This window comes from Gavialis gangeticus, unplaced genomic scaffold (assembly GCF_001723915.1).
Source record: "Gavialis gangeticus isolate Ggan-Ray unplaced genomic scaffold, GavGan_comp1, whole genome shotgun sequence".
Taxonomy (NCBI): domain Eukaryota; kingdom Metazoa; phylum Chordata; order Crocodylia; family Gavialidae; genus Gavialis; species Gavialis gangeticus.
In genome coordinates this window covers 67025122-67047123 of record NW_017729004.1, presented here as the reverse complement: position 1 = coordinate 67047123, position 22002 = coordinate 67025122, and the positions used below count along the sequence as shown (strand labels likewise).

General features: G+C 38.3%; 1 protein-coding gene across 4 annotated transcripts in view; it reads left to right on the top strand.

The window, feature by feature from the left end:
- ETV1 (ETS variant 1) overlaps window positions 1–22002 on the top strand; it is a 92992-nt gene that overhangs the window by 64877 nt on the left and 6113 nt on the right. For 3 of the 4 annotated variants that reach the window (XM_019508499.1, XM_019508500.1, XM_019508503.1), the window contains 4 exons: window positions 10447–10515; window positions 13555–13623; window positions 16334–16503; window positions 21311–21412. In XM_019508499.1, the coding sequence (XP_019364044.1) occupies window positions 10447–10515; window positions 13555–13623; window positions 16334–16503; window positions 21311–21412 (410 nt within the window). The remainder of the gene's footprint in view (window positions 1–10446; window positions 10516–13554; window positions 13624–16333; window positions 16504–21310; window positions 21413–22002) is intronic. The other variant, XM_019508501.1, reaches the window with a different exon arrangement.

The window sequence follows — 22002 nt, the reverse complement described above, 5'->3', positions numbered from 1 at the left end:
AAAAAAAAAAAAAAGATGAAGTCATAGGCACTTAAACAAAGATATAGGACTCTTAGTTCAGGTCTAGGTTGTTCTATGTAGGTTCCACCCAGACCTGACCCTGTTTAGTTTGTAAAATCTTATGAGATCATAATCTAAGATAGCATACCTGGAGTATACTAAATATATCTGCAAGGCTAGGTGTGTGCAATTTTGTATGTCTATTTCCTTTTCAGAGTTCCAGAATAAGGTTTTCCTTAAATTACCCACACTGTTTTGCCTGTCTTTTAAAATGAAATTCTAGTGACCTTTCATGAAGAAAAAATCTCTAGTGTTCCACCAGTAATTCTTTTGAACAGGAACTTTGACATCCGTTGTGGGGGTAGTGCTTTTTTTGTAAGGGGTGTATCTTTTGCCACCTTGGTCAAAAGTCTCCCACACTTGGCCAACTTATAATCCTTTGGAGGAATCACCATTTGTACATGATCAGTAGAAACTAAAGGAAAATTTGCTGCTAAACCTAAGCAGGTTCTGCAGCACAATGAGACTGTTCCAGCTGAGGCTGGGCAGGGCTTTGCCTGCGATAGCAATTCTGGGTCTTCTGTAGCCTCTTCTTGCTTTGGGTTTAGAAACCTGAACTGTGAGCAAGGAGGCTATCCCTATTGGGTTGATAGTATTGCACCTTCTTGGCTCAGATGGGAGGAAAATCGCCTGATTTTGAAGGGAGTTCTAAGGAGCTTGACCTAGACTGGGACAAGGAGCTTTGATCACAAAGGGGCAGAAATACTGGAGCTGAAGCCTGGTGAGAGGGGAGAAAAATGGTACTGGGATTTGGGGTGACAAAGGAGGGGGAAAAAACTGAATCTGAAGTCATGATAGGAGGGTGGGTCTGGGAGTCAGGGTGGAACTGGGACTGAATGGCAGAGGAAAGGGCAGGGAGAGAGAATGCTAGGGGAGCTAACAGGAGGCTAATATTCTCTGGGCAAAGACCCTGGGACTAAGCTATGAAGATAGTTAATGATTTCCTCATGATCTTTTCTGTGACACTCACAGTAGTACCTCGCAGTCATCCTTCGCTGCACAGCTTTGCACTGCACCTCCCTGCAACGGGTTCATTCTGTATATGGTATAAGATAAAGATTCTGTTAGAAAAAAATAATATATATATATGATCATCTATTTAAAGATTGTGTCATAAAACATATACTAGGAGCTGAATTAAGGCTGCACAGGGAACCTTCATTTTGTCATTTCCTAGCTTCTGCATTCTTGATGCTATAACCTTAATGTTTTCTTTTAACATAGTTTTTGTTTGTGATATACGAGTCCTGTGTTGTACTTTGTGCTATAAATGTGTTCCCACTCAGCAGTGAGTGGGAGCAGAATAAAACTAAAGTTTCGCTTCAAATACTGAATACATGGGGTTTTTTAAAATGAAGTCAGTATAAGTGTAACTAAAAGAGATTCTATCTGTTGTTCAGCAATTTTTCAATTAGTAGGCATTTTCTGATATTTCTTTAGTCCTGGAAACTGGCTGAGCCACTTTCAGAGATTTACTAAGTTAAATTTTCAAAAGACACACATTTTTAAAAGCATCTAGTGTGTTTGTTTGTTTGTTTGTTTGTTTTGCAGCTTTTCAGGGGTAAAAGTAACGATTTTTGTCTGTTTCCAGAATGTGGGTTTTTCAACTGGGTTAGATTTTGGTCTGTGAACACTTTGACATGGACTCCACAGATGGGGAGGTGAAGATGGAGGGGGAAGAGGGAAATCCAAATTGTCAGTCTAAACCAAACCAGTATTGTTCCCCAAAGGATATTCTTCAGATAGTCTAGTCTATAAGTGACACAAATGATACCATTTTCACTTCTTTCCTTAATTATATTGGCTAATAGTTGTATGGTACTTTGAAAATGTAAAGCACTATTGAAGTGCCAAGTATTATTATTATTACTACTATTATTCTTGCTATTCCCCAGGGGAATTATTTCACAAACTAATAGGAGTTCACAGTTAAGAAATAGTTCTTGATATTAAGCCTAAATGCCCTTTGATTGGTTCCATTTCATTGCACATAGTTATACCTCCTTGGCTTATCCTAAACAATTCCTAAGAATAAGCATACTGTTTCTAAATCTTTGTTGGCAGTGTGCAGGTATACGCTTAGTCTGGTTATGTGTTTTAATGACTAAAATCTTGCCTTCTAAATCCTCTAGCTCCTTAATCTTTCTTTCCTTCAAATTTACTCATTTCTCTTCTTTCAGTATCAGGCTGCCCACAGTATTTTTGGTGCACTTGTATCACTTCTTTATAAAAGTAGAACTAACACTTGCTTTTAATGTGATTTTTCTACATATGCAGCTGAAAATTGCATCACCATATTTTTGGGTAAGAATATACCTAATTGTTGGTTTACCATCACGGCCATAGGCAACACCCTGGCCCCAAGGGAAGTCACTGAGGGTTTTGCTGTTGGCTTCGGTGTGTGCAGTTCACCCAATGTCTTTTGCTGCTTTCCCAGGATGTTCCTAAAATAGATGAACTTGGTTTAAAATACTTCACCCTTTTGCTTCAGAAGCTTGTCTTTACTGCATTGCTTAGATAAATGAGCATGGATTTTATGATGTTGCTGAACTGCTTGCTCAATATTCTTTCCTAAAGAACAAGAGCATGAATGCTCATTTGGGTGTGTGTGATTGTGGAAACATAATGAACTCTGAGAAGGTAAGGTGCAGGGAATTTAAACTTGGACTGATGGAAGATCATTCTTCAAGGTGGCTAGTTAACTTCTTGGGCAGCTGTTTCCCTCTAACTATTAACTGTTGCTGTCACATATACTAATGTGCTGTGTGCGCGCACAGACACATGCACCCATCTTTGTGACATAAGAATACATTCAGCAACCCACTGGCCTCCTGCATGTAACAAAATGTCAAACACCTATTTTAAATTCCAGAGGGAAAAAATATAAAAAGTTGCCCTCTGTTTTTCAAAGATATGGATAAATATCCTCTAAATCTATGGTTACAGTAAGTGGCACTGGCTAATGATTTGATTTGAGAATTGAGAATACAGTCTGGATTTACTCTTTGTGCATTAGCGCAGGTCAAATGGACACAGGCTGCATTTTAAATCAGTAATGGAAGGCTGAAGCCTGCCTTAAACCAATCACATCAGCCTAGCCCAAGACCGATTGATCCCTAGAGACTGAACCCTGTGAGCAAAGCTTTTATATGAATGGATTCTGTACAGCCTGAAGTTTCATTCATAAAATGGATGCTGAAGGGGAAAAAAAACAAACCCTGGAATGTCCATTTATACAGAGCTGAAGGATGTAGTGTTCCATCAGCTGCTGCTTTGCCAGTTGACTTGAAGTAATGATTAATGTTTATTGGCCCTGCCTGCATGCAACTTGACACCATTTACGGCCCTGGTGTGTTTCTAATGTATAGTGAATGAGAAGGCTACATTCTCAAATCAGAAACATAAACAGGAACTGGTTGGTCTGAATTCCATTCAAATATGTCACTTCAGCCATAGTGTTTGTCCAATGTAGATTTTACAGGCAGGGAATGGGGTGGGGGAGCAAAAGCAACACAGACTCTTTTACAGTCAGATCACCAGAAAAGGGTGTGCTAGAGTACTTTGCCTTGCTGAATATAAAGGGGAACTTAAACTTGAAACAAATAGTTATTAAAAGTAGTAGAAGTGAACATGTGCCTCTGAATTATCTTCAAAGTATCAGTTCTTTGCGGAGTTGCAAAAATTATCCTCAAAGTATCAGTTCTCTGTGGAATTGCAATTCTGAATTGAATGTGTGAGCTTTTGTTTTCTGTTCTGCTGTATAAAATGCTGCATGTTGCCCAGGCAGGCTGTTGACATCTGGTCTCAGAAAATACATTAGAAATCATGATGTTGTCATAGATGTAAAAGCCAAAGTTGGTTACGTTTCAGAAGGGAAAGGAAGTTGTTTGCTTAGAGGGTTTTGTTTTTTTTTTAAGCTATTAATTATTAGTCTTGATACAGTTCTAGGGGGATGAAAAGATTTGGAAGGGGAAGGTTTCTGCAATACTAAGGAAAATAAGGAATTATTTCAGACTGGGGATCTCAGTAGGTCACATGGCAACAGTGGTGGCTACTGTGGTGGAAGTGGAAAAAGTGGCTCTAGGCTCGGCAGGCTTTTGCCATGGCAGAGATGCAGAAGCAGCGGCAGGCCAGGCAACCGAGGGCTGTGTTGCACAGGCCACACTCACACACTTGCTACCAAAGGCCCTATCTAGTGCAGCTGCAAGGCCCCAGATTCTGCAGCATCTCATGCCCACTCCTGGCCATGCCCCCAGCTTCTAATAGCCTAGCAGGCCGAATGGAGCAGCTTCCAGGGTTGGATCCAAGCCCATGGGCTGTATGTTTGACACCTCTGAAATAGAGTGTTAGGAAATGAAAGAGAAAGTCATCCTTTCTTTGTGTGTTTCTGTCCCCAGATACAATTCTTTGAGCTCCACATGATTATTTTCTCTTGCTATTCCTGCCCCCATTCACAGCTCCTTGTCTATAGTCCTGCAGATACTCTAACTTTCCACATGATAGTATTCCTACGAGTTTAATTGTGTGTTTGTGAGGACTTAAAGTGGGATCCCTGATAAGGTACATCTGGGGAAAAATCTAATCCAAATTTGCTTATGACTGTCAGGTCAGAACATTATCCCCATGGCCTCTTTTTGTTTCCTTACTTCTGAATTAAAAATAAATAAAATGAAATAGAAATAAGGCAATGGCAAATTGTTAACTTAGAATGAAAGGAAAATTTATTCCATGGTTTTCATTTGGTTTGTTGTAATTTTCCAGAAGAATAAAGTACAGCATTATCTTTTAATGATGTATCCCCATATATTATATATATTTGTCGGAGGGAAGGGGAGAACAAAATGAGCTACATAGTTGATATATAACAGTGCTCCTAGAAAAGGATAGAGTCTCATTTAATAAAATTGCATTGTTATCCTGCATTAGAATTGTCATTTTAGAACAATCTAAATAATGTAAATATAAGATTTTAAGATCAATTTCTAGATGGAATACTAAGCATTTGCTTTAATTTATATAATTTAAAGTTGTTTACATCTTGCATAAAACTTAATAGCAAAACTCTAATCGTCTTCAGCAGAGCCAGTATATTATCCTTTGTGCAGAATTCTGTAATGAGCATGCCAGCCTTCATGGGGAAAATGAACATTGAGAATGTAAAGACAATTGAACTAAAGTTTGATCCACCAGGTCATTTTTGAGTTGTGGATTTCCATAGGAAATTTGTGTCGAAAGTAGTATTGTAGGATTGTTCTAATATTTTCATCTAAATCTGTCTGACTGTAGAGTCATACCACTTTCAATTAATTTTTTTTCCATAGGATCTTCTGCAAGAGGTTTAGCTTTCATAGGTTTTAACGATAGAAGGGCATTATGATCTGATATAAATCCCTGTAAAACCTAGGCCACACATTTTACAGAATGATTCATACAAGTACAACTAGCCCAGGAATTTGTGTATGAACTGAAAGAAATCTAGATACCTTATGCAGTTATTTTTGCTATCAAAGAAATACATAGCAATGAAAAGATCATATTACAGTTTGTTACTGGAGTCCTTTATGCTGTAATCCTTTGGTCAATAGACCTGGTCTGGTAGGTACTTGGATATGGGACCTCCAGGGATTATTTTCTGTTGTGCTGATGATCTTTCCTCCAAGTCAAGGCTGAATAAAACCCCATGGTATAGTGCTTGAGCCTGATCCTACAAATAGAGTTAAATATCTGTATCTTTAGTGTTGGGTGGGGAGCGGAAGTGCTCATCAAGTGTATTGCTTTGTAAAATCTAGCTCTTAATTAATACTGTGGAAGATACTGCCCATTAGATGAGAGGTAATGTCAAGATCCTCATGGTGTGTAAGGTCCCAAAGAGCAGGAGTTGTAGCATTATTAATGTTTCAGCATAGTTTTGGCTTGTTGCTGTTTCATGCTGTACACTGTTGGGCTGAGTTGCTATACATAACTGCTATACATAACTGCTTTCCTAGACTGGAGCCACCTGATTTTCATTGGTGGGTCAGGTGACCATATAGTAGATCCTTTTCAATTTTAAGAGCTCCTGCATCTTCATGTAATGAGAGGTACAATATGAATGTAAATTATTATTTTATTAAAAGATTATATTAAGTTTGGAAAGCCTAAAAGACGTGTCCTTACTATAACATTTAAATTTAAAAATAAAGGTAAGTATTTATCCTGCATCTAGAAAAGAAAATCTAATGATCCTTTCATAAATCAGGCCTTGGATGAACAGGAGTCTCATGAATTTCTGAATTCTGCCCACTTATAAGAACGTGGCAGTCAGAGCAGAGGGACAGCATGGGGGCAAGAGGGGTTGGCTACTTGTGTGAACAAACACTGCTACAGGTTTGGTGTCCTGAGTCACTGTAATAGAAGCCTAAGACTTTAACCACATCATATCCTTTGTTTTAAGGGGTTGATGGATTTTTTTATTTATTTTGAAGACCAAAAGAACATTTGAGGCCATGTTGTCAGGCTGGGTTAATGAGTGCTTCCTGGTCTGTATAACTCCTTGAAGTTCTAAAGCATTTTTACAAATGCTGTGAGATGCAGTGCTGGGCCGTATCCCACAGAAGTTAATCGCTAGGGGATCCTATATACATGCTTAACTTGATTAATTGAATCTGCTGGTTGACACATTCTGGCAGCCTTCTACATCACATACATCAGCGTCACTGCATGTCCTTGCACTGAAAAAATGGCGGCAGGGCGCTTTGACCTAAAGCTCATCAAATGTGTTTTATTTCAAAGCACACGGCCACCACTTTTTCAGTGCAGAGATGTGTGGCAACGCTGATACACATGACATGGAAGGCTGCTAGAGCTCGTCAATTTCCATGCTCCGAGCACGTTTATAGGAGCCTTAGTGATTAACTTCTGTTGTTACAGTAGTGTTCTTACCAGCCATGTACATAGGCCAGAGAGGACTAGGAAGAGAACTAAAATAAAAGCTACTGTTTTCTGATTTTTCTGAACTCCGCCCCCCCCCCCAGTTTTTTCATTATGGCTAGGGTATACTGATCAAGATGGATATGTTGTTCACAGACTCAGTAGAAGTGATTGCTTTTGTCCGCTGGGAACACATTACATGGTATATTTTTTAAGTTTACTCTCTCCTGTTGTCATCACTGTAACATCATTTGCGATAAGGTGTAGGTTATAAGCTGCTGTGAGCTAGCCAAACAGCTCTTTTTGATTCATTGGAGCTTGTTGTCTGAGAGTTTCTTCTAGACAAGCTTGAACTTCAGGTTTCCAGGTGAACTTTCACTTGGCCCAATGTAAGGAAGGCTATGGAGCACTGAACATGAAAGTGAATTGTGATTCAGACCACCCAGATCTTTCTGTTCTTCATTGTCTTGGAGAGGAGTTTACTTCAACCCTGCTCATGAAGTACCTTATTCTCCCCTGCTGCGGAGCAGAGGGTGAAATTCTTCCCATTTCCGTACAGCAGAGAGTACCTGGTGAGTAGTTCCTTCGTTCCTGAGAATCTCAGTTTGGCCAAGAGAGTTAGAGCCCTTGGCTAGTTTACTACCGTGCACATCTGAAACAGCTTAGGCCATTTAATAGGAGAGAAGCCAATCGGAGGCGCATGATTTTGGGCTGTATTTGAGGGTCAAATCCAGAACCTCCTCATTTAGGTCCTGACCCTTGTGTCACTAAGAACAGTTTTCTCTAACTGCAGTGAGAGGAAGGCTGGGCTCTTCCTCTTGTACTTTGTGACATCTTGATTAAGATTTCTCTACTAGTTTCTCCTTGGCATTCCCACATGAGCAGGCATTGCTGCAGTCTCAGAATTGTATATTATTTTCAAATAACATTTACTGGAATAACGGGTGTCAGAACAATATGAAGTAAGGGAATTTTCACAGTTTTAAGTAGAGTTCTGTAGCATTCTTAGGATAAGGAAGGATGAGAATGACCTCAGAGTATTTTAGATTAATAGCATTATTTATGCTGCCTTTACCTTTTTACTGGACTTTGCCCCTCCTGAGGTGATTTAACTTTTACAGTATGAAATAATTCAGTAAGAACATGAAGTAAGTGTGCTGCATATCTTAGTCAAGCCTATTTATTTAGACACTGGATGCTGCTGAAAAGTCTGAGGGTGATACCATCAGTCACCTCAACCACTTGAATTTTGCTCTGAAAGTAACTCTGTGACTTAGCTCTCTTTTATCTATCTTCTTGCAACAATATTGTAATGAGAAGAAAACATGTAATTGCTCTGCAATTTCTATACTAAAATGTTTGCTTTTGAAGTAACTCCTCTTAGCTGGTTAAAATACTTCTGGGTCTTAGTCAAGCATTTAGTACAATTTGAAACTGCACTGTTAAATTTCATTGGTTGGACTTTTTATTAGATAAGGTAGAAATGAAAGCAGCAGGCAATTTAATTAGCAGTAATTTTTCTGGGCAAGTCATTACTTTGATGAACTTCAGAGCAATGTTTATGGCTCCTAATTAACCATGTTAGTCATTTGATTGAATAATCACTTTGGAAATGTTTCTACAATTTGATTAGAGTCTGACCCACTCTGATAGTCATAAATTAACTGATAGCACTTTAGAATAACAAGACTAGTTACTTTATGAGGAATAAACTTTCCTCTACTATATTTTTCAGTCCTTTGTGGCCTGTTTAATCTTATGGTAAGTTTGTATTTGAACAAGATTGGTACAAACAGGGCTTGTCTTGAAACACTGCAGATGTTATTTATAATTGACTTTGGAATACAAAGAATTATAGCCAGAGTTGTTTAAACGCACAGCTGTATCGACAGAGACATAGCCCCCTTAGACTGTCAGTTATATCATTTTGTAAGAGCAGGGTTCATGAGCTGCAAATAAGCTAGATTGCCAATACTCACAAATTTTTACCTAAACTAGAAAATAGCATCTGTTTCAGTTCTCAAGCTGTATCTTTTTATGTATATTTTCCCCTTCTTACAATCCAGTTTATTTGATAACCAAAATGTTTCTTTCCAAGGAGACCAATACTTGTAGTTTTGACTTCTAGCTTGCAAAAATACACTTGAACCGTATGATCATTGAATCACTGATTTACTGCAGTTGCTCAGAATAGTTTTAAAAGAGGTCTGAAATACTAGAGCTCCAAAGAGACAGGTACTGAACATTTCATAAGGAAAAGAAGTAATAAAAAGTTTAGCAGGAATGTGTGAAGGAGACTTCAGACAGTTAAAGGAAAGTCTTATTACTATCCTGTGTTGTACTTGCTTTGTGAAGTCAGTGTAAAACCTCATTTTCTTATCCTGCCAAGCCCTTGATATTTATCACTAGTCAGTGAACAGTGAAATTTAGAATTGCATTCTGAAAGGATTTTGTAGAGTGTATTGGGAAAATAATGTCTGGCTGTTCTGACCTCTCATTGCATCTTTTCCTGAGTCATGTGTTACTGATAGCAGATTTCATGGCTTAGTATAGGAGTTTATCACAAGATCAAATAGACTTTCTTTTGATAACCAGTAGGCAGGTTAAAATGATCTAGAAGAGCAAACATTTGTGGTGTGTGTTTGTTTGCAAGGTCCTGTGCACAGATGTGACTACCTGCAGGTAGAGAAAGGTGTGGACAACAGAAACATGTCTGCTCAGAGCATGTCATTTTCATTAACTTTGTTTAGCTTTTCTCAATTTTTTTTGAGTGCTTAAAGAAGCCTCAGCAGCGTAGACAGGAAATCATAATCTGTGTATGCATTTGCAGTGGCTTGAATGTGCACAATGCTATTGAAAAGTGGAGGGAGGAGTGAGGGGAGGATCAATTTATAGCTGGATTGCTTAACTGGCTTTTAAAGTGTCTTAACAATTAGAGAAAATGCCTTGAGCCTTTCACATCCCTGAACGCAAACTCAAAAACAGTACCCTACTCAAGACTCAGCCTGGCGTTCCTTGTGATAATGATACCACATTTTGTGGTTTATTAGACTCCGCTATGACTGGCAGGCTATTCCATGTAATTGATTTTAAAATTATTGTTATGTCAGATTAGTTACCAGAAGACTTTGGATGTAAGAGTGTGGGTTTAAAAAATTAATTCCGACTTGTGTATTTTTATTTGTAATCAGACTAAAGTGTGATTGTCATGGGAGCTGACCTTTAGGAAGGTTGATTACGATAAAGTTTGAGTTCAAGTGCCTGTGTTAGACAAGATCAATGTTCCTTGCATTATAGGTTTTTCCTTCCCATGCCTTGTGCATGCTGCTCTGAAATGCTAACTATGTGCTGACAGGTTCCCCTTGCTGTGACTTATGTCCATTTCTGTTACTCTTCTGTCTGCAGTCTGTCTCATTGATAACCTGCACACTTTCAATTCCAGACAGTTTTTTGACTCGCATTGTCTTCTCCTTTCAGAAGTGCCTAGCTGCCACTCCATTTACATGAGGCAAGAAGGCTTCCTGGCTCACCCAAACAGAACAGAAGTTAAGTTTTCACTTACGCGTTCCTTTTGTACAAGAGAAAATTATTTTTATTTAAAACCAATGAAGGAATGTGGGTATCCCAGAATTGTCATTCTTCTCTGTTTCCAAATAAAACCATTGCAGTACAGGCATACCTCGGAGATATTGCGGGTTCAGTTCCAGACCACTGCAATAAAGCGAATATTGCAATAAAGCGAGTCACACAAATTTTTTGGTTTCCCAGTGCATATAAAAGCTATGTTTACACTATACTGTAGTCTATTAAGTGTGCAATAGCATTATGTCTAAAAAAAATGTACATACCTTTATTAAAAAATACTTTATTGCTAAAAAATTCTAACCATCATCTGAGCCTTCAGCGAGTCGTAGTCTTTTTGCTGGTGGAGGGTCTTGCCTTGATGTCGATGGCTGCTGACTGATCAGGGTGGTGGTTGCTGAAGGTTGGGGTGGCTGTGGCAATTTCTTAAAATAAGACAACAATGAAGATTGCCACAAACCTTCAATTTGTAAAAAACGCAATACCTGCGAAGCACAATAAAGCGAAGCACAATAAAACGAGGTATGCCTGTACTTAGAAGTGCAGGGTAGCTATGTGATAGCTAGCTACAGGTTGGCTATGTTAAAAGCAATTTTAATGGAGATTTGCTCATTCTGCATTTTTCAGTCCCTATCTATCAAAGAAAGGAGCACTTCTGAATTTGTTTATCTTTAATAAAATTATGACTTCCACCAGGCAATTGGTATGACTAAGGATAAGTTAAGGAATCACGTTGATGTCATAAAGTTTTGAGCATTGTTTATTTGTTTTGGTCCTCTTTGAGCCTAATCCTACACCCATTTAGTAATGACAGAAATCTTGCTTGCTTCACTGAATGCAGAATTTGCAGTCTTTGTCACAATCAATTTTAGTAAAATGTAGTAATGGCATATTATATTTAAATAGTAAAGATACTCTAGACTAGAAGAAAATTACTGCTAAAAGGCATTTTATCTTGGTTCCCAGTCTCCTACTTTAATGTACACTTTTCCATGATAGACAAAGGGTTTTCTCTCAGAAATGCTGATTTTGCCTGGCTCAGGAAAATTATGAGTGGAAATGACCAATTTAAAGGAAAAGTTAGACAGAAAATTGAATGCAAAAGCAGTGTTCTCTAAGGGGAATTTAATACGGGGTTAAATAAGGCTCAGTTCCATCGTCAAGAAAGAACAAATTTGGCTACAGATTGTATCTAGTTCAGTGATAAAGAGAAGCCAAGCACTATAAGACAAAATATATAGCTCACATAGGGAAAAGGGTGAATGAACACTCTCATTATAAACGATAAATTATGAAGTTCGGAAAACTGATAAGGCGATTCTAAAGACATCAAGGAAAAATCTATAGATGGTATTGATGAAAACTTTCCTTAGTGTCCCTTAATACCTAGGTACCAAAAATGGTAGCACTGGTATAGACCTCATACCGGATGAAGATGATAAAACTGATGATGACGTAAAAGGAGCAGAGATGCTCAATAAATATTTATATTCTGCATTTGGAAACCAGTCAGTGCAGTTTTATGGAAAACAGGTCTTGTCAGACAAACCAGATTTTATTCATTGATGAGATTACAAGTTTGATTGATAAAGGTAATTGTGTAGAGGTAATATGCTTAGACTTTCATAAAGCTCTTGATTTACTGCTGCATGATATTCTGAGTAAGAAATTAGCACTATGTAATGATAAGGCACATATTAAAAAATAATTAAAGGATGAAGAATTGTCTGACAGATTTCAAAAAGTAGCCATCACTGGGCTATTGTTCAATTAGGGCATGTCTAGTGGGTACTGTAGGAGTTAATACTGCTCAATATGTTATTGCTAATTTGGATATAAATATGAAATCACTACTGATTTTTAAAACAGAAACATTTTTGGATGGTGCTAGGGTTGGTGGAATGGTAAACCGTGAATATGGGCGTGTCATAAAGAGTGATTTGGATTACTGTGCTAACAGGGCCCATTAAAACAAAACAATGTATTTTAATACAGACACTATAGAGTTTCATATTTAGGAACAAGGAATGCAAACCAACCCGACAGGATGGGGAACTATATATTTGGGAAAGAAGTAGGTCTGGAAAGGAGCTAAACTTTTTAGTGGATAAACTACTTGGCATCAGCAGTATGATGTTATGGCAAAGAACTTTTGAAATTTTTATATGTTTATTTAGAGAAATAGGAACAATTATAGCATTTTTACTTCTGGAGATGGCAGTGATAAGATTTGAACCTGGAATGTTGTGCATAGTTGTGGTATGTACAACTTAAACTGAAAAATCAGTGTGTGCAGAAAAGGATTGCAAAAATTATTTAGTTTGGAGAATGTGCTTTTACAGCGAGAGAGAAATTTTTAAAAGGGCTCATTCTGTTCAGTTTATCTAAAAAGATTGACAGGTGGTTTGATTACAGTGTACAAATACTGCATTGCAAGAAATACTGGGTACTAACGGGCCATTTAATCTAGCACAGAAAGGGATCAAAAGCCTCAATTTGTCAGAAGCCAGAGTAGTGTAAGAGTGATGTTGTAGCTGTAATGATCCAGAAATTATGCGAGAGGCGAGGATTTTTTAGAGTAGTATCTTGTATTGGACCAACTGTATAATTAGGAGAAAGTTAGACAAGTTTCTGAATTCTTTGTCAGATCCCCTTTCATTTTCCAACTGGGAGACCTGAAAAAGAACATCTTGCATTCGAAAAGGTTGTCTTACTTTATCCTAACCACATAGTTAGGATAGTCCAATAAAAGATATATCACCCTAAGAAATTCTTGCCCCTCAGAAGCCACGCACATTTTTGGAACAAACAGCTAAGGGAAGTGACGCTTTAGCCAAACTCAAGTTATTAAGCACAGTATAGGTGTAATTGGGTAAAACATTGAAGGCCTGTGATATACCAGAGGCCATGACCTTCTGGCCCCTTACTGCTATAAACTTGATGAAACTTTATTTCTCATGTATCTGGTAAATAAATGCTTTTTTTTTTGTTGGTAATTTACAGGTTGTATGTATGAAAAGGCACCTAGACAGTTTTATGATGATACCTGTGTTGTTCCAGAGAAATTTGACAGTATGTATCCCACATTTTCTCTTCTCTTGTGAAGAGGGTTGAAAAGGGAAAGGCACAATGTCTCTTTTCTGTTGTTGATTAAAAAAGGCCAGTAACATTCCAATGTTAAGATTCCTTAACACACCATTTGCAGTGTGCCCAACCAAAGCTGACCTTTGTCTTTTGAAACCAGTCTTTCTTCTTCTTTTTTATTTTATCAGATGTGATTGAGATTGTGTCCAGAATTATGATAGAGGAGCATGCTTCTTGCTATCCTGAGGCAATAGGAGGTTTTCCATTGCACTGATGATCATATACAGCTTGTTATTAGGGAGTTAATGAAAGCTTATCTTGTAATTAAGAAAGCAGAACAGAAAGCAGCAGCTCTGGATTTACTGATGATCAATTCAGCCTTTGTCTCATTGTTCAGGAAGAGGTCCATCACTGAAAGCAAGTGCAACTGCTCAATTTGGAGTTTGAAATATATTTCCTTTTTTAAGGTCTTTGAATATCGTGAGATGGGCTGTATTTAAACATTGTGCTATTTAGTAATTTTTTAAAGGTGTTAGTGCCAAAAGAATTTTTTTTTCATAGCACTGACTATTGTAACTCAGATTTTTCCAAGAGGAGTAAAGGGGTCAAGCTAGATAAATATCCCAATTTTTTCTTAGTGACAAAAATGTAAAACCATATGTGTGTGTGTGTTAAAACTCCTGTGTGTTCAGTGCATTTGCCTATGGCTGGGTGGGTTAAAAAATGAGAACTGCACGCTTTTCAAATGGGGGAGGCTCTTGCATATCCAAGTTGGTTTGGGATAGCAAAAAATATATGCCATAGTCTGAATCATACTTTTTTAAAAAACTTAGGTGTCAGTATTGCTAAATTTCATCATTCCATTGTCACAAGATAGACATGGTCCAAGGTGTGATAGTTTTTACTGAAAATTGCCCATATACTCTGGGAATATGATGAATGTGATGAATGTTGGGAATGTGATGACTGTTGATTGTGTCTTTTATTTAGCACATCATTTTATTTTTTATTTCTGAGAGAAACATATTATGTGCCCCATCCTCCTTTCAGAGAGATTCATGACAATTTCCTGGTTACATCAATGGGAGCAGGATTGGCCTTAAGTCCCATTACTTCACGTAGTAAAAATTCTTTGAGGAAGCAATATCTATCAATTTCCTCCTTGAAAAACTTAGATTTTCTTTTGGGAAAGGAGGGAAAAGGCAAAATAAAACAGATGATTTAACCAACTAAATCTTTGGAAATATTTGTGCAGTTGCATTGGAAGCAGTCAACCTAACCTTTCTGGAAGGACTAAGTAACAGAGCTCCATTCATTTGACAAGATCAGTGTGATGTAATCAAAAGCTGTGTGTGTTCAAGCTGGTGAGAGTGTGTGTGTGTGGAAGTGCACACATTTTTCTCTCAAAATTAGAGATTTAGGCTATCTTGTATTGGTTAAGAATCTGATTCTCATAGTACTGCACTTGCTATTTACACATTACTCAACTCCCCTTAGAAGAAAAGACTTGTCCTTGAAAGACAACAGTGTCCAGGATTGGAACTTAAACCTCATATAAATCAACACAAGGTTCTTTGATTTATTTGTTTTCCACTGCTCTTGACTCAGATCCCCCACGATTATAAAGAGTGTTGCTATTTTATTATTATGATTATTATTATTTTGACTACACTGAGCCTTTGTGCAATGGCAGTGAGGTTGTCCTGTATTCTGATTAATGTAAAATCCTGCCTTCTAGCACTAAAAAGGACAGACTACTTATTGGTGAGAACTGCATCTTTTGTAGTGAGGAGGAGAATAGTTTTACCAATTGATGGAGGATCACTGTTGTTATTTGCAGAAAAAAAGTCTCTGCTTTTACCTCAGATCTTTTAGCCATTGTTGTTTCCATGAGCTGTTCAGTAGCAATATGATTTTAAAACAGACTAAAAATGCAAGGGGGGGAGGTATTCATTTGCAATTTGTGGAGCAGTTAGCAAAATGTTGTTGTTTATTTGATAGCTTCCCCTGGATTTGGAATTTAAGAAAAATTAACTTACTGCTCTTCAGGGGAAATACTAATCTAATATGTAGGTATGCGTAAAAAATAATGTGTGCTAAAATGTGTTTATATGCAAGTCCCATATGCCACAAAGGAACTTGCATATCTACAGGATTTGCATACCTATACATAAAGCACATGCTGTTTAACTCCAAGTCAAATATTCTGTCAGATTTTCCTTAGAAGAATTTGCATGCAAAAGAAGTTTCAGTCAGTAGGGTTTTACAGCTTTATGAAGTACACATTACATTTTCAAACCGGGGATTGTGCAAAGTATTGTAAACAAATAGTTCTTTAGACCTTAGAGTTGCTTACAAAAACAGCTTGTGTTCTTTCAGATACAGGGTGTTGCAAAATGTTGTTTGCAACTGAGATTTGCATGCATCAGAACTGGGGTGGTAGGTGGGAGCAGGGTGGGGACAACAGGGACTGACATGAAACGTGACTCAATTTAGGTAATCCACATCTTCATCTTAATTTATAATAAATTACCTGTAAATTTTATGTTGTATGTAATTGACAATAGGGGAAGGAGGTGGTTTGGTAGGATTTTTAAGATTTTTTTTTCACACAGCTTTAGGAACAGTAGTAATTAGTTTTGCATTGCATCTAGCAAGCAGGTAATTGATAAATTTTAATAATATTTTGTATATGTAGGTGACATCAAACAAGAACCAGGGATGTACCGTGAAGGACCCACATACCAGCGACGAGGCTCGCTTCAGCTGTGGCAGTTTTTGGTAGCCCTTCTCGATGACCCATCAAATTCTCATTTTATTGCTTGGACTGGCCGGGGCATGGAGTTCAAACTGATAGAGCCAGAAGAGGTTGGTGTAGAAGGTCACAATCATAAGGCCAACATTTCCCTAATTAGATTTATGCATTTTGAAAATTACTAGTGCTTCTTTTTTGGATGCAGGCTTTCTTATCCTACTTGAAATGTTATTTGCATAGGAAGAGAGAGAGGAGTGGTACTGTACATACCAGTACATCTGGAATAGACGGACATTGTTGTAAGTCTCTGTCAAGTTACTTCTGGACTTTCCTAATCATACACAGACAATGACAGAAGCAAAATGGGAGCTTGAAAGACAGAATGTCAAAATGCTTGAGAGTCAAAATTAGGGACCAGAATCTTAAAAGAGCTGTTTCTGAGCTCCTTCTATTAACTTGGGATCTGTGTACCTAATAAGGCAACCAGGTTGTAGCTGTATTAGTCTAGAGGAAAAGGCATCCAGGACTCGTAGTAGAGCTGATATCTAATAAAAGATAGCAACTCTACTACGAGTTCTGGTTGCCTAATAAGGCAAGGAGTTTTAGCACTACATTTTCCAAATGTAGAATTTGAAAATAATCTTTTTAAAGAGTTTTGGCTGTTGAATGGGGCATCTAAAGTCTACAGCTGAAAATTTCAAATTTTTCAAACAATTTTAGAATCCAGTAGGAATTAAGTGTATACTCCCTTTAGGTTCCTTTGAACCCCACCCGTGCACAACATGGAATTATTAATACGCTCTCAGAACTTGAACTGGGAAGGATTCATTGTTATATATGACATATAATGCTACTAGTATGCATAAATATTTGTTGAAGAGGGGCTTAAAAATCACTTGTAGAACTAAAGGAAAATGGAATAAGAAATATAAATATAATAGCTGTTTAAAAAAACAAAAAAACCCACTAGATAGAGCATGAACCATCCAGAATCTCCCCACACTCCAAAGCAAAAATGGAAATTGTTGGACAGTGTTCCTATATGCATTTAACAGAAGTTTGCCTGTACGTGTTTGTTTTGGTCAGTATACTCAAAGTGAGGAAATTGGTTTAATTTGAGCATGGGGAAAGAATTATGTATGTTGAAGAGGGGATTAGAATTAACTTTCTCCCTTAGGATCTGCTGCTAGCTACAGCAAAGGAGATTTCAGGTTGGGAAGGGGTGTAAGATGTTAGAGTGGGTGTGCACACCTCAAGAGGGTGTGCTTTGTTAGAGGGATCTCCGGCATCATTTAAGGAAGTTTTCAGATTGCTTTATTACAGCAAAGCAAGCAGCTAGTAGCCCCAAAGGACTCTTAAAGCAGTCAGGGGCTGGCAGACTGGCTGTGTCTCCCTTCCTCTAGATGTGGCACCTGTAGTAGCAGACAAGGATGGAGATACTGGCTTTGCTGCATCAACGAAGTTATGCTGGGCAGGTCCTTGCTTAAATAGCTGATCATGTAAAGCAGTACAGTGCAACAGAGGATTTTAATTGTTTTAGTTGATTTATGGTAAACCGTAGTAGGTTCACCATACTCTGTTCATGCGCTGGTTGATCAGTGAGGTTAGGTGAATATTGCATTCATACTTCTGAAGTCTAATGTAATGATAGAAGTCTGATGTGTAATAGCTTCTGAAGTCAGTGAACAGACTCTTGTTGATCTCAGTAGATGTTGCAACTTGCCTGTGCAAATATTTTTCCAGATGAGTTAAATCAATTAAGGAGGGTGGCCAGAATCCTTTAAAGATAATGAAGTTTTCTTTAAAAATAGTTCCTGACCTCTGGAAGTCTGCAGATGATGTTAGATGCAAAACCTACAGGACATTGACTGATATATTATACACCTAGTTTGGTGCTCTGTGAACTTTTTTCTTTCTTTTGGACAGTGATTTTTAACATTTATTTTCAAAACATTGTTTCTCCTCCGAAGGGCAGATCCATGTCTGATGTAAGTTATCTTTCTCCCCTTCTTTCTGCATATCCATCACCCGTTGCAGATGCAACAGATTCTCCATTTCTCTCCCGTACTGTCTACTCTGTCTGTTGCTTGTGGTTAGCTATGAAGTCTAGTCTATGATGTCTTGCAGACACTATCTGGAGGTGTTTAATATGAATCGTTTAGTCTTATATCTGCACATAAGACAATGGGCCAAATTCAGTTGTGGTAGGGGGAGGATGTGCTCTACATAGTATAGGACATGTACTACTGTATTCCTCTGTTTTGGACAGAATAGAAGCAAATGTACCCCAGTCTGAAGGGTTTTAGATTTACTAGTAATTTAAGTAACTACCAGCAAAAGCTCAGGCTAAGTTGTCCCTGTCCCCCACCCCCTCCCCCACTCCCAATTTAAGCTGTTCCTAGGATTTCCCAGAAAGACCTTTTAATCAAAGAGCACCCTTCCCTCTAGGATTAAACTCTTTATCTTGACTGAAGTTACCCAGATCTACATGCTAGTTTGACTAAGCAGTAATTACGCTGCACTTCCATATAGTGAAATCAGGATGACTCACTAAACTTACTCACAGTTCCTTAGGGCATTTTTACACATGCTCCTGATGCAGTGCTCGGTGCTTTTAAGTAGTGAGCTAATTAAAAGTGCCCACACATCACATGTATCAACAGTGCAGTACGCCTCTGTGCTGAGAAAATGGCAGCAGTGCGCTTTAAACTAAAGCACATTGAATGCGTTTTAGTTCAAAGTGCACCGCTGCCATTTTCTCAGCACAGAAGCAAGCTGTGCTGCTGATGCACGTGAGGCGCAAGGCTGCCAGAGTTCATCAATTTACGTGCTCCAACAGACTCGATTAATCAAGTTTGATGTGCTGGATGACGCACTGAATTTACAGCACATCGGAGCAGGCTCCCCTTGTGTATAAGTGCCCTTTCTGATATGTTCAAGCAGCTTAGACTCCTTCATGCTCACTAACCTAAATGCCTAGAAGACATACGGAGATCTAAATTAAAATAGGAAGAGATTTGTTAATTTTCAGACTTCTGTTAGTTGCTTTTCTTGCTACTCTACACTATCATGATCTCCTGTATGGTATGTGGACACTCTTAGATTCATAGAGATGCAAAATTCATAGATGTAATTGTGCAGGGGCTAAATTACACATTGGTAAGTGAGCTGTGGGGAATCTAATGTGGTTTTTCATGAGGAGGAGGGAGCTGGAGCTCAGTTGGTTCTTCTAGGCCTACTTGATCATAGCCTTATCTCTATTATGGCCCATTTTCTTATGACTAACAGCTCCTCAGCAGCTCTTAAGGAATTCTGATTCAAATTAGGTGAACATAGCATGCCTGCTTCTTGCTAATCATCCTTCCCCAATAAAAGACCAGACAGTGAAGTCCTATACCCCTCTCATTTACACCTATAAGTGGAGGTTGGAAGCAGCCGATGTATCTTTCATTCTTCTCCTATGCTTTAAATGTTTGAAACCATATCAAAGGAGCACCATTCATGTTAGAAAGCACTACCTTGTTGAAGGTTATATACCTGATTTGGTGCTATGTTCACGCTCTGTGTTCATTTCATGTTTCAGGTCTGAAACAAGGTTCTGATAGATTCAGGAATAAATTAGGTGCAATCGAGTCAAATGGGAGCTGCCAAGAGATGAATATGCAAACCAGTTGTTTTTTTTGAAAGGGGAAAGAGTATTAGCTGGTGTAAATTGTCATTGACACACTAATATGATTCATAGCAAAGGGTTAGTCAATGGAATTGTGACAATCTGCACCAGCCTGACAGTCTGCCCCAGGGATATGTAATAATGTTTTGAAAACGAATTTTTACAGTCACTGTCCAGTTGGAGACAAGATTTTTTTTTTTCTAGCAGGCATGCTTTTTGGTGCACGCTTGGGTCTGCGCTGAGATGGCAACGTTGCCTTATTTAGGAGTTGGCACCTGGCGAGTGAGAGCAAATGGGTGGGGGGAGTGCTTCATGGCATTGCTAAGAAGCATGCAGTTCACTGTTCTTCCTGTGATGTGAAAAATCTTTTCTACAGTCAATAAGTGTGATGAAACATACAAGGGATTGTGGCTTCAGGTACGGAACGTACAATTGAACTCTGAAACAAGCAGCTGTTTTCCTGGAAGTGCATCTGGTAATAAAACAGGAAGTATAAAGATGGACAGAAAACAGGTTACAGCAACAGGCATATGTTACTAAAGAGCAGCTTTTGGAGATCTCCATTAGTTGCCTGTGACTCATTTTAGAAAAGGAAATAAAAGAATTGCAACCAGGCAGTTTTCTGTGGGCATGCTTTTTTTGTCGTACATTTTCCGCAAGCCAGTTCTTCAGCCAGTTCTCATAGCAGCAGTTCTCATCTCTGCATATAGTAGTTATGTACTGGACCCTCAGAGGTGGTTGTCTTTTGACTTGCATCTTCTAATAGTTTTAGTATTGTTGCTGCAACAGCTGCAATTTGTCTGACTTCTTGAACTGAAGTGTAAAAGGGTTTGATTTATTTTTATTGTGTATTCATGTGTGTACATGCTGTACTTTGGTGCTCCAGCAACCAAGGTGAGACAGGAAAAATAGGGAATATCCACAAAGTAACTTGGAAAAAGTAAAATTCTCAGGCTACTCACTCTTGAAAAGTGTCTATCTTTATTTCTTTTCCATTTTTTTTTAAAAACTCCCCACTGCATTCACAACTAAAATAGCCTATTGTCAGGTGACAGTGGGTAATTGGCTACCTAGTTTAAAAAACATGCTAGGACATGGACATGCAGGTCACAGCAACCTTTTCTTCATTATTTATACTGTCAATGTGCAGTTTTAGTCCCTACCCCTGCTTTTTAAGTAAAATATTTACTGATAAGATCTACTTGTTTAAATGCATTTAACAAATCAATGCTAATCCATTCTTGTGGCAGGTGGCACGTCGCTGGGGAATTCAGAAAAATAGGCCAGCTATGAACTATGATAAACTTAGCCGTTCACTTCGCTATTATTATGAAAAGGGAATCATGCAAAAGGTGAGCAGCTAATGCAGCATTAAATTTCCCTGGAATGTTGTATGTTAAGGAACACTTGTAATTGCATTGCTTAGGCAGGTCTTTCGCCTGCTTAGACAAATGCGGAGATTTAGTTTTTATGTCCTATAAGGCTTTGTTAAGTGTACAGGGGGGCAGTGTACACTTTTATGCTATGTTAACCTATCTGTGTAAAAGACAGTCATATTGCTCGTCGTATGGGGGATCCTGTTTTTTCTCTGTTTAAGAATCCCAGATTCTCTGATTACCTCCCACCCCCATCCATGTTTTTCCGTGATTGAAATGAAACGCCATAGGTATCAGTTGAACACAATGTTTTAGTGACATATTTACAGTTTTAAAGCATTTTGGAAGCCTCAATCATTATAATAAAATACATTCTAAATACTTGTATATTTTGGCATTTCATCTTGTTTTTTTATCATGCAAAATCAGCCCCCTTCACTCATTAGGATGTGGGTCTAGCTGCAGCTATCCACCCTGCTGGTTTGTGGCACTGGACAACCCTGATATGCCAATGTCCTTCAGTCCCCCCCACCCCCACAGCCCGCCTCCCCCCCAGGCCTACAAGT